This window comes from Lipotes vexillifer, unplaced genomic scaffold (genome assembly GCF_000442215.2).
Source record: "Lipotes vexillifer unplaced genomic scaffold, Lipotes_vexillifer_v1.1 scaffold1674, whole genome shotgun sequence".
In the NCBI taxonomy this organism is placed as follows: Eukaryota; Metazoa; Chordata; class Mammalia; order Artiodactyla; family Lipotidae; genus Lipotes; species Lipotes vexillifer.
In genome coordinates, this window is record NW_006781722.1 from 618850 (window position 1) to 632630 (window position 13781).

At 41.5% G+C, this 13781-nt stretch overlaps 1 protein-coding gene across 4 annotated transcripts in view; it reads left to right on the top strand.

The window, feature by feature from the left end:
* The window catches only part of ZBTB20 (zinc finger and BTB domain containing 20), a 467807-nt gene that overhangs the window by 424590 nt on the left and 29436 nt on the right, over positions 1-13781 (top strand). For 3 of the 4 annotated variants that reach the window (XM_007454825.1, XM_007454827.1, XM_007454826.1), the window contains one exon: positions 1606-1793. Coding sequence is in view for 1 of the 4 variants with exons in the window: in XM_007454824.1 (XP_007454886.1) it covers positions 1217-1227; positions 1606-1793 (199 nt within the window). In the remaining 3 variants the exon portion in view is untranslated. Of the gene's footprint in view, positions 1-1062; positions 1228-1605; positions 1794-13781 lie in introns of those variants that run through there. The other variant, XM_007454824.1, reaches the window with a different exon arrangement.

Genomic DNA, 13781 nt, shown 5'->3' on the forward strand with positions numbered 1-13781 from the left:
CCTTGAAGGTTGTTGACCCTCAAGATTTGGGGGTTTGTTCCTTAGTCACCCATTCAACAAAGGGTGGGTAAAGGAATCCAATTTGTTGCTTTTGTACTGGCTTCCTCCATCCTGAAACATATGTCTGAAAGCTCTCCTTCTATTTTCATCTTTACCGTGCCATCTCTGCCTCCTGCCCTCTGGAAAAGCAGATTTGATTTCACAACCTGTTGGACCAGAAACACAGCATGCTAATCATAACACCATATTCTGCAAGGGCAGATTTAACTACCCAGTACAACAAATTTCAATACAAAAATTCTGTATAACAAGTCCATTGCCATGCTTAGAGAAACAAGGGAAACATGGGAACAGACCTACTTACAACAAATTCTGTACCACACATATTCTCCTACCAAAAAAATAAAAGAAAATACTCTTTCTGTTCACCATACACATGATGATAAAAAAGGCACAGAACCAAGAAAATTGGGGGGGATGTTCAGGGTATGACAAGTAATCCAGTTGGGTTTGACTAGGGCCTAGGGTGCATGCAGCATAAGCTAAGTATTTATTCATTTACATCAGTTGCATGGTTCTAGGGAGAGGAGCTGACTGATGGCTGAGCTGTTTTACTTCTTATTCCTGGTCCCAAACAACAATTAGTGACAATTACTTTCAATTCCCTTCACCCATCTCTTTTCAAACACACAGTCCCAAACACACAATCACACTCCTGTACTCCAGGATCATGTACTAAATCAAAAAACAAAGGGAATCTTAAGCTTCACGTGGGTAAAGAGTTGGAATAGAGGATCTCTGTGTGACACCTTCCTTCTTTACCTACTGGAGTCTAAGCTCTTCTTTTCACTTTTCATTTGCTGCTTTAACAAATCCTTTCATCACTACCCCTCTCATCTGTACAACCTGCAAATTTAGATCGTGATTTGAAATTATGTGTTGATCTAAAATAAAATCTAATAACAGCAAGAAAGTTGACTGTTACATAATGTGTTCCATGACTAGAAACTGAAAACTGGAAGGAACCTTTAAGGCCTTCTAATCCAAGCCCTTTATTTTACAGATGAGGAAACTGAAGCCCAGAGAGGTGAAGTGAGGTGCCCAAGGCCACACAGCAAGTTAGAGGCACAGCTAGTACCATAGCTCAAGTCTCCAGACTCCCAGTCCAGTGCTCCTCCCATTACTCCACGGGTCCTGTCTCTAAGCTTCCTGACAAATGCTAGAACGGTAAAACCTCCACTAGTATTTTTCCAGACCATGTTAAAACTCTTAAGGGGGGAAAAAAGGATGCTTTCTTGGATAATGTCAGCCATACGTAGCTCAAGCTGTCTAAAGTTCTGGGACAGGGTCTTTTTATGCAGCCAACAGAGTCCAAATGTGGTGCTGTTTGCTTGGCCCATATGCTTTCATGTGTTCCCAGTTAGGCCATTACTGGAGGGAAAAAAACAAGAATCAGCTTGTTTTAAAACAAGGGACATACTGGACTCCCTCCCATCCCCCCTCAGAAAAAAAAAAAAAAAATCAAGTTATCTTTAACAGATTCTAAAAATGCCTTTTCCCAAATATGCAGTCAGTTCCTTCAAAGGGCCCTTTGTTTATTTTCAGGAAGAAACCCAAGACAGCTGAAAACCAGAAGGCATCTGAGGAGAATGAGATTACTCAGCCGGGTGGATCCAGCGCCAAGCCGGGCCTTCCCTGCCTGAACTTTGAAGCTGTTTTGTCCCCAGGCCCAGCCCTCATCCACTCAACACATTCACTGACAAACTCTCACGCTCACACCGGGTCATCTGATTGTGAGTACACCACTTACACCACTAAGGTGATGGTGTCTTCGCGGTGCTGGGAGCAGGCTTCTCCCCCGGGTTCGGGCTTTTTTACATTCAGAGCAAGCTGTTTCCGTTTGGTCTTCTAAAGTAGCCAAAAGTAACTTGCCACCATTTTGAGTCAGCCAACATCTATATTTTCAAAGCTAGAGTGTATTTCAAAACCAGGTGACCAGCCATTTGGCCTCAAAAGGCTGATTAATTACATCACATTCTCTTTCATAACATTGACTCAAAAACAGAAGCCGTGTTGCTGTTTTCTAATTATTCTTTTGTCCCCATGATCTGGATAATGGTACTTCCACCATGACAAAATTGAACAACCAAATATGGACCTCAAAAGGAAACTTCCATTTTGAGATTACATAACACAAGTCAGCTTTGCATGAGTTATTGTAGCTTGGCTGAATTTCTGTCTTTCCAGTTTTTAATTTATTTTGAAGTGGTTAAAGGACAGCATAAATTTACAGAAGAAAAGAGAATGGCTTCCAAGAATTCAGAAGCCAACCAGACTTCACGTAGCCAATAAGAATTTAGGTTAAAAATATTTTTTAATTAAAAAAACTGCCTATGGGCTAAATTTGGAAACGGGCAGCTTAATGAGATTGTCACTACTGAAATCATTCCGTTGCTGTTTGTTTTTGCTGTCTTCCCACTAATCTGAGAGTCCCCACTTCTTCAAATTCTATTTTAAGAAAGATGATAAATCAGGTTTAGGAGGTATTTTCTGAAACGTAACTCAGTACTTCAGAGAGAAAGAAACACATGTGTTGACAATGGAAAGGAATGGAATCACGTGGAGTCCGATCGGAAAGAATATTCCTTTTAGTCTTGAGATACCCGACAACTACTCAGAACTGATCTCCACAGTGGATGTCAGGCAGAAAGCTGGCGTATTCATCTTTGGATTAAGATAAGACCAAGACAGTTTTATTTTCAAAAAAGGACTCCATTTATCCTGTCCACAAAGCAAAAATTATTAATTAGGAAATGAGATTCTAAATCTCCCGTTGTTATTTTTCTGACAAAGCAAACGTAACTCTGCAAAAAGGGTGAGAGGTGAATGAGCCTGGGACATTCCATTCCCTACTTTCTTCATCATAATAGTCCCTGGATAAAGGGACATGACCAAGGGGTTGGGGTTTGGGTGAAGGAGCCTTTTTCTACTCATGACTGAGCTGAGACCACACTCCAGCTGCCACTAGAAAACGAAATGAGAAATAACAGGCTCCAAATCTCTGCAGCCCATGTAAGTTGTACAAAGCTGCTGCTTCTATACAGAAACTTGGGGGTCAGAAGCAGGGACTGAGTTCAGTGGACCATCAAAATGGTAACATCCTTGGCCTTCTTGCCTGGCAGTCTCCAGCCTAATAGTAATTACAGGAAGAACTGGAAAATAGCGTGGCACGGCGCCCATAGACATGTGCATACTGTCCCTACCTAGCAGGAAGGTAGCCTGCTCCTGTGCAGAAGGACCTGGAGCTCCTGCATGCCGACCCCCAATGCCTGGCTTTCTGCCACAGCTTATGGGGAAGATTACATAGAATGGCCTTAGCCCAGAAATCCCATTACAGTAAAATGAATGTTTTGCTGAATAGAAAGAGCACTGGGCCCTGTGTATTATACTTTACCATAAGCATCATCTGACTAGGCCTTGGCGTTAGCTTGGAATAGCCCCTTGGTGACCCTGAGGAAGCCAGTGGATCCAAGCTCAGTAAGGTCTGAGTACAGTTGGAAGGAGGACAAACAGGGAGGAGAAGCCTAATCTCCAGCTGTTCAGAAAGTCCTTCTGATTTTGCCATTAAGATGTATAAGTCTTCTCTGCTCCAACCTGTTGTTTAAATTGATTATACTTTTCTCCAAGTACATTTGGATTGTAGTTTGTCCTGATTTGAGCCTACACTTAGAAGAAAATTGTTTTGAGGAAAGATTCACAGAAATCTGTCCATTTGGAGTTTGCTTGAGAGAAGACAGGAAAGAGGTTTATTTTAAGCTGTTAAGATTTTTGGATGCTCTTCTTGCATTCAAGAGGATTTTTTTTTTTTTTTTTACTTTCAAATGTCACTCTTACCGTAGATTAATTTAAAAGCCTAATTTCTTTAAGGTAAAATATTCAGTTTCTATTTAGAACTAACAGATTTGGGGCATTTAAAAATAGTGCCCTTCTTCCCTGGTGGCGCAGTGGTTGAGAGTCCGCCTGCCGTTGCAGGGGACATGGGTTCGGGCCCCGATCTGGGAAGATCCCACATGCTGCGGAGCGGCTGGGCCCGTGAGCTGTGGCCGCTGAGCCTGCGCGTCCGGAGCCTGTGCTCCGCAGCGGGAGAGACCACAGCAGTGAGAGGCCCGCGTACCACAAAAAAAAAAAAAAAAAAAAATAGTGCCCTTGACTTGTTAGTATCTTTAACTTCAGAAACATTCCACCACTATGTGGTGTCCCAAGCTTTCACAAGTGCCTGAATTTTTACAGCGCCTTTTTATTTGTCATGTGTTGAGCAAAATTCTTCTTAGTCATGCCTTAATGTCCATTCTCCATCAGTCATTATAATTCTTCCCAATTTACAGATGAGAAAACTGAGAAAATTTACACCCAGATAGATGAACGCCATGCTTAGTAGTTACCTCGTTCAGATACGGGGACGAGGAGAGGGAGAGGGGGATGTCTGTGGATTTGCCCTCACTGTGAGAAGCCTGCATTCTCAGTTCTGAGCCCGGAGATGGCATTCCTGGCTTGAAACAGGCATCCTGAAAATGTTCAACTACTCATATTGGTGACGAGGTTATAGAACACGATGGGTAAGCATCCCCACGGAAGAAAAGTCAGCTCTGCATACGAACTGATCAGGGTGGGCAAGCCATGGTGTTGTTGCATCTGAAGGACATAGGCTGTGTTTTGGAGCAAAGAGAACAAGTCCGACCCCTTAAATTCTCAGTTGGCTATTTAACCTGCGAGCCACTTCAAATTCAGCAGAAGATCCCAGTAAAAGTCAAAGCAAGAGGGAATATGGCTGAGAAACGCTTTCCTCGGTGAAATGATGAGGTTAATACCGCTACTGAAACATGTGCTGCTTTTCAGTGCACCCACTACAATCACCTTTTAGCAATATTCCCCCATCACCCCCTAGCTTGTCACCTCGTCACCATTTCTAACAATCTCATGGTAAACAAACGCAGATGATGGGAGCAGAAGGCATTAGGATGAGTTTCGGAATGCAAAGGGTACCGAACCCCTAGGCGTTTGACAGAACAGTTACCACTGCACAGGCTGAGGATGAGCCGAGCCAGGCTCTCCCTCTAAACACTTAACAGGACTAAACCAAGTCAGGAGAGCAGACGAAACTCTCCACGGGAAAACCTCTCTTGACAGCTATCAAGCCGTAGCACATCACAGTCATGTACATGTGTAAGATGCTCCCATTTTGTTTTCCCCCAAATAAGGCTCCCACTGAAGGGAGAAGCGATTCTCCACCCCCATCCCACCCCCGTTGGCAGTCTCCCTGCTTTGGGCTGTAGAACCACCTAAGTCCAATGTCTTTGTTTCGTTGGAAGCTGGCATCCGTGGCTACTTACCTTCTCAGGTTTTGCACTGGCCTCATCAGATCGTCTCATTTTTTGTGTCCTTGCCAAGATGTGCTTACGCATTAGCAGTTTTTATTTATTTTTAATTTAACCTTTACACATTACCAAACTGTTGTGAGGGTGGGTTTAACTTTAGCTCGGTAGGTAGCATGACCCTGCCGGGCTGAACGCTGTCGAGGAGTCGGGTAGGTCCTTCCTTGGCTGTCTCTTGCCGTCCACCTTCATTGGCCTTCCCCCTCCCACCCCTTTGCCTCAGTCCCCAAGCCTGAAGATATCAGTACACTTGGTTCAGTGTGAACTTTTAAGCAATTTTTTTAGAGAACAAAACAAAGAGGATTTTTTATGGCAAACTCCATTAATGCCACATTAAGGCTGACATTTTAATTACCCCAAAGTCAGGAAATGCAAAGTTCAGGTTCCCACAGCAATAGAAACTGTCCCCTTGAGTCCCAGCATTATAGCAGATTCTTTCATTCCCAGATTACACAACACCAGGCGTGGGGACATTGTTTTTCATCCACGTACGTGGAAAGGAGCACAGCTTTTATCCTTTGTTTTTTTCCTGTAACTACAGTTGAGGATATGGGTCTTTAGCTTCCCTTCCCAAACCATCTATATGTATTATCCTGGAACGGAAGACGATTAGAGCTCTACATGTGTGCACGGACAGAATTAAAGTTGCTGTGGGAACATTAACTCTGATTTCCGGACTTCCGTGCCAGTCACATTTAAACCATAATGTTGTAATTTTTGGCATGTAATAAATGTGCGTTTCATGTACACAGACAGAAAGAAGCATAAAATGTATTTTAAAGAGCAATTAATTACTAACTTTGTGATTAAAAAACATTTGGTGCATGTTCCTTCCCATTTAGCATCAGCTGCTGGTCTTAGCCAGGCCTAATAGATGACATACTGTGTCTCATCCTGCATCTCAGATGTACTTACTGTATGTTCCTGTTCTTCTAGATAATTAATTCCCTTAGTAAAGCTGTAGGGGGAAGAGAGAATGGAAGGAATATGCAAGCATGTAAATAGGGTAAAGGATATTTTGAAGGAAATGATTCATTTCTGCAAATAAACCTTAGTCCCTGATAAAGAGCCAGAAATCTGCTAAGTGGGTGTAGACAGAGGTTTTTGGCCACCTTAGAGCATCTGGTCCAGGGCCATCAGAACAACTTCAAAGCAGATTTCCCCCTGAATTCTGGGCATGCCCAATGGGGGAGTGATTTTACTCTGTAATAACTCTTCAGGCTTAAGGCTTAAAAAGTTGTCTTACTCTGTAACAGCTTTTCAGTTTATACTCAAACTGGAAAAGAAAAGTTATAAGGACTCACGTAAAATAGAGGTTTTTCCAAAGAATTCCTGATTTACAGAGCAGTGTTTTTAATTCCTTTAGATTTGAATCTGGTTGACCTATTTGTGTTAGAGAGGGAAGTGTTTCAAAAACAACTGTTTGAACAAGTTTGTTAGTAAAAAGGATTAGTAGCAATACTCTAAGGTACAGTGTTTAAGAACACAAATACTTGAAGGTTTATTTGAAACTGGGTGAGATAGAATTTTTACTGAAGGGATGTGTCATCTAAATGTTCAGGTCAAGCTTTAAGGAGAACATGCTTATGGAGAATTTGAACCTCTGTACTTGCTATTTCTTCATGATCTCTCCTGTTGTGTATTCCTTTTGTTTAGCTTGGTTGTGTGTAGTATCTAACCTTTAAGAAAAAGACTTCAGTTTTACAGGGCTCTGATTGCTTTTACTTGGGCTGTCTGTACGTGTGAATGCATGTCTGTATGAGTGAAAACTGCTCAAGCAAGTTTGAAGGTCTCTTTGGCAAATTCGACTGCGTGTTCAGAAAGTTTCCAATCAGAAAGCTGATTCAGTGTAAAACCTTCCAAAAACTTCCTGAGGCACCTGTTCGCATGAAAAGATTGGATTTCTGCTGGAGGTGCTCAGAAGGCAGTGTTTATAACTGAAGATCTCTGTTTGGAGTGCCAAAAAATGAAAAACATTTTTGCCCCAAAAAAAACCTCCATAAATGTTCAAAATGTATCATCAAACAAAAGCTTCATTTGGATTCAAATGCATGTATCTCAGCAGATGTGTCTAAGCTAACTGGAATCCCACAGGAGCAGCTGAACTGGATTTTGGTATGTCTTGATAACTGAAAGAGTTATTCTTAGACTTTGGAAGGACAAAAATGGTCCATCTGTGAAGAACTGTAATAGAGACATGACAAAAAACAGCATCCTCTGAAAGAGTTTATTTATGGAATTTAGGACAAGTTGGACAATCCTGAAAACACTTTGGGGTCACACTAATTTACAGAAGAAATAGAGTCAAAATGGGATGAAATAAGCTATTACAGATAGTTATTATCCTATGGCTTGCTATTAATTTTCTCATAGATTCCATATCAGTTAAACAGTAAATAGAGCATCTTTGATGTAACTAAATGCTCTCATTGTCCCCAGAGTGTCTCACATTCCTCTTTATTCTACTTCCTATAAAGAATTATATATTTACCTTTTCATTGCTAACAGTTTAATCTTGTTTTCCTGCTATTTCATTAACCAAGTAAACCTCTTACTGATTAAGTGTGGATTCATTTCTTTAAAGATTGTCTTTCCCTTTTTAAAAGTCACCTTTCTTTTCCTGAGTTAATTGATACATAATCTGTTTAGAATTATTTTTATTACCTTTGATACCCTCTTATTTAGAGGTTTCAGTGTTAATCCCATACTTATACATTAGAAGGCCAGTTAATTTTTTTTATTTGCTCTAATTTCCTAGAGTTTCCACTTAATATATCTGGGGACACATTTATTTTTAAAAATCATATGTCTTGAAGTTTCATGTCACAATCTACCTCTTTTTATGAAAGTGTTTCTCTTTTGAGTAAAAATTGTCCTCTCCCTGCAATGCTAATGTAACTGGACATCTTCCATAGCCACTTGACTCAGTAACTTCCGGAAGTCACTCTTAACCTTGTTCACTCATGCCTTTCTCCATTTAGCCATGCATCAAATGCTGTTGAACCCCTGCGTCTGTGGCAAGACCTCAGCTAGGACTGGGGGTGAAGATAAAAACAAAATACCGTCCCCACACTTTAGGAACTCATGGTGTTCCCACACACTTTCCCCAACTTTTAAACCTGTAAAAGGGGACATACAAATGTGGTATGAAAATGTCTGATGATACGCAAAAAGCTCCCAACCTCCTGAAGCAGTGGAAAGGGCTTCGCAGGGAAGGTGACATTAGACCTGGACCAGGAAGGAATAGGTGTGTGTGAAGCTGAAGAGGGAAGAAACAGCCTTCCAGGCAGAAGCAAAACCACAGAGGCACAAAAAAGAGCATGGTGTTCTCAGAAAACAGAGCAGTTCAGTTACCAGACTCAGACCTTCTTACGGTTTGCCTCATTTTAATATAAACTCACAGGACAGTTTGTATTTGGGTAACATTGCCTGTCACTAAAAGTCAGCTGGGCTGAGCTACATGTCCCTTTAGAGACATTTGCTTTCCAAATAAATAATAAAGCAAGACACCACTTATTTTCTAATGGGAAAAGTGCCTTTCTTTGCATGAGGTCAATAGATGTAGGAAAGTATTAGGAAAAATCTAGTGATAATTTATTGATGAATCGTTCAAAATAACTTTTCTTATTGAGAGGTTCATTCCTGGAGCCACAGAGTCACCTGTAAGGGCCGTGCTGGAACTCTGTCATTGACTCCTGGTCCCTCCAGATTCTAGCCATCAGTCTTCTTATGAAATCCTCCCAGGTCTCTTGGGAAATCTGGTCTCATGGCCCATTGCTTTGAGTCACACCATGCCATGTTACTCTGCCAGATATTGCATGAATGTGCTTATGATTGTCCACGTATAATTGCTAAGGCTGATTGCTGACCTTCAGGGCTCTGTTCTTCATCTTTCCATGTCATGTCTTGCTGAAGCACATCTTTAATTCTTATCTGCAGCTGCTGGTGATAGTCTCATATGTGCTTCCTCCACCTGTGGCAAATTTCGTTATATGAAATTAGTGTTCCTCCATATCTGTCAGGGCCTCTCACGTCCTGACTTTAAAAAAACAAAAAACAAAAAAAAACACATGTACTACTGCCTTCAGAGAAGGATCATTTGATCGAGAGCATGCATGAAGATTCTAGAAATTTCAAGTCAGATCCTTCCACCAATCACTTCATACCAGGTACTGTAGTGAAACCTCTTATTACCACGTGCTGAATAAGCACGTCTGCTTTTTTTTTGCTTTTTTTTTTTTTTTTGCTCTTCTTCTGCTCCTACATCTACTGTTCTCTCTAAGGAACGTGTGCAGTTAGAACTTTTCATCAGCATTGAAAGAGATTAAAGTTTAGCTGGTTTAAACCTATTATTATATACATGGGGAAACTTAGGCCCAAAGAGAACAAGGGTCATACCAAAAGGTTCTCAGCATAGTGAGTGGAAGAGCCAAAAATAGAACCTCGCTCCCTCCATCCCCACCATACTGTGCTGCCTGTTATTGAGTCTGGTTCATTCTCTGAACCGGAAGGAGTTAGGACTATTTATCCATCAGTTTACTGAATGCTTTCCGTGTAGAGGACCAAGCCTAGGAATTGTACAGGATGCAGTTTTATGAACTGGAGCCCTGTGCTCAGAGACTTAGAGTCGCATGGAGAAGATGAGATACATGCACAACCACCTGCCCTGCAGGGTGGTTAAAGCTACGTCCCTGTTTACCCGGATGCACAAAGCATCGATTGACTCGATTCACTGGCTTGGCAGCCATGTGTAGAGTATACCTTAGGTGTCTGGCACTACACTGAGTTCTGCAGGGGTAGAAAGTTGGAGACAAACAGACCCTGCCACCAAGAATTCTAAGACTTAGTACATGCCCTCAAATCACCATTATTTAGATAGAAGTTAGAAAGTTCATAAAATACATTATAATCCAGTTAACATTAACATCCAATTCAGTTTATCAGGAAAGGTTCCATTTGAGGTCTCTTGAAGGATGAACAGAATTTCATTGGAGGGTTAGGCATTAGGGTAAGGTATAAGGTGTTTGTATTCTGGGGCAAAACTGTGGAAAAGTTTTAAGTAAGGGTTGCCATGATCTGGACTTTGCTTTGGGAAGATCTAATCTAGCAACAGGGATGTGGAACGTGCTTGAATGTGGAACGGGGTGACGAGGGAGAGGACAGAGCCCAGGAAGCCTTGTCAGTTGTTCAGATTATTGGTAACCTGAGGAGGCTGGTGACAGGGGGATGGGGAAGATCCAGGTTCAACAGACTTTGTGGATGAGGGTGGGCAGCTCCAGGAGCTGACAGAGTATTAGGTAAGAGAGAGGAAATCATCAAAGATAATTCCAAGATATCAAAGAGAGAAGGTGAAAAGGAAATAATGAGAGGAACAGAATACAATTCAGTTTTGTACAATGCGGAGTATGAGATACCAGAGGTAGACCCTGTGCAGACAACTAACATTGACTTATAAATAGGGTACTGGAGTAAAGCAGGATGACTTGAAATTAGGGCTAGCAAATGCTTTGGCCAAGAGGGGCATACTTTAAGCCATGGATGTAGGAGTAAATTCAAAGAAGATTTTTGTTGAGAGGAAAAAAAGGAAAATAGAACCTTGGGAAATATTTATATTGAGTGATAAGAAAGAGAAAGAGAATGAAGAACCCACAAAGGAGGGAAAGAAAAGATGGTCTAATATATAGGAGGAAAAGCAGGACAGTGCAGAGAGACCAGCAGGGAGAGGAAAGGTAGAAGGTAGGCAGTGCGGGTACTGCAGCCTCCCAGAGGCCGTCGAGAGAACAGAGTCCGATGCATCACGCAGACAGCTTAGAAAAGGGTTCAGGAGCATGCAGAATGAATGGAACACCAACAGTAATGAACCAGTTTTTTTTTTAAGTTTAATACTTTAAAAAGAAATAATGAACAAGTAATGCAAAAGCAGGGTGGTGAATAACTTTACGATACAGCAGCCCTAAGCCCATTTATAGACTGAAGAATAAAAACCAGTTTTAAGGGAGACTCTGCAATTAAATGGGCAAGGTGAGAGAATTAGATCTCTCATTTTACAGGGCAATTAGGATGATAAATATATGTAAAGGAAATTTGAAATCACTACCCAAGCCCAAAGAATCAGTAATTTTATTATATTAGTTCTTTCTCTACTTCTTCCCGACATTGGTTTCTCTTCCCTGTAGCTAATAAGAACCAGCGTCTTGCAAAAATTGTTACATCCTCTTCGGATGACTTCACAAATGTTCACTAACCCTCAGTAATCTCTGAGCATTAGATAGAGGACAGATATTATAGACTTTGAGCCTTTAACTTTTCTAAAAAATTTTAAAACAAGTTATTTCAAAGCATAATCCATTTTTTTTTAAATGCCATATTCTGTGACTTTCTTTCATGATAGATCCAATTCAAGTAGTTGCTAATAACAAGCCTATATGTTGTTCTCATGTACTCCTGCATTGTCACAAGACATCAAGTTCACTATTTATGGGGCATTTTTAACTTGTTTATTTAGTCTGTATTGTTCTCTTTGATGGTTAAACACATCCCTAAGGCCACAGTCCCCTGGACACACAGTATCTGCAATTACTCCTACTTCAGGGTGGTGCTCTGGAACCAACTAAATGAAATGTTATTTCGCTCTGCTATTAAATTACTGTAAAACTAAATAAGAAAATTATTTTCTCACTACTAGAAATTATACAAACAACCACATGGAGGAATTTTGAATACGAGTTTTTATAATTTCCCAGGGAACAATGAATTCATAGTTGACGTCAAAATGGACCTTGAGGAGGTTTTCCTTTCCTCTCCAACTCCAGAAAAGAATTTCCTCCGACTCATTTATCCTCAGTGGTTTTAGCTAGGTTCGTGTTATCAATTTTATGCCAAGATCTCACGCAGTGTTAGATGAGGGCATGCATAATTTTTAAGAAAGCTTGGTGTGGCACGTAGAAGAATTTCAAGAAGTGGTAACTAAATTAACTTTATCATTCAGTTTTCTGCTGTAATGATTTCCTTTCCTGTATAGTCACTTATTGTCTCTTTGCCTTATATCTCAACCGGTACTTGGATATAAAGGAGATAATGAAAGAAAGGTGTATATCAATTTGAGCTACAAAGTGTAATCCCATGTCTCATGGAAAAGGCACATGCAAATTCTGAACTTCAACCATGAGAAGTTAACCCCATGGAAAAGGAAGTATATCTTTTTTTTCAGGGAAATATTGTAGGTCTCTCCAAGCAGGCCTGAACATTTTTTTCCAGTTTTAAGAACCCCCCCCCCCCCCCCCTTCTGAACTTCAACCATGAGAAGTTAACCCCATGGAAAAGGAAGTATATCTTTTTTTTCAGGGAAATATTGTAGGTCTCTCCAAGCAGGCCTGAACATTTTTTTCCAGTTTTAAGACCCCCCCCCCCCCCGCCCCGCTAAATGTAGCCTATTCCATTTTATTCCTGACATTAGGTCCCAGAGGGGTGATTGGATCCTAGGCTCCTGAAGCAGCCTCATAATCCTTGGCTGACATGCTGAGTGGCACTACCCAGCAGACACGGTGTCCTTGCGTAGTGGCACAGGCAGAGACTTTAAGCAGAGTGTAACCCCTCCCGCCAGAGGAGGAATTCCTGAGCTGGAGGCCTTAAACTCCACTGGCACCGTGACTGGGCCTCCCTCTCAGAGTCTATGAACTTCCTAAGAAGATAGGCACACGCGGACACATGCCAATGTGCCGGCTCTTCTTGGACACGAGGGTATAACTTTGCTTAGATTGGGGTCAGAGAACTAAAAGAAGGAAAGAGCCACTTCCCCAGGACAAATCCCAGTCAGAATCTGCATCCTCAAACCTGGCCCCCAAGAGTAAACCAAGAAGCAAAGGAGGGACAGTCCGATGTGGACTGACTCCTGAAGCTCTTTCGGGTTCTCAGTGTGCCCGCAGGACAGGGACAGGTATGCTAACAGACTTCGAAAGCTATTTCCTGAACATGTTGATAATGGACTAAGATTCGGACCATGTGTTGCTCTGAAAATGTTTTCTTACCCCTTGGTCTGGTTGTTTGCCCTTTTTCATGTGAACTTCAGCCTATGCATGCAGTTTACGTGCCTCTGCTTAACCTCCCTTTGTTTCCATGTCCTCGAGTGCATGATGAGAATGCAAATAGTATCTATCTCATAGCATTATTATAAGGGTTAGAGGGAATGCTATATGGAAAGCCCCTAAAACAGACCAGACAGGCAGCACTCAGCAAATCTGAGCATTAGCTATAGTTTAGGGGTTTTTAATTATTAAGTAAATATGAACTAAAATTGATGCAACATAAATGAAGGTTGTAGCAGGTGCTCCATCCCCCCCCCCCCCCCCC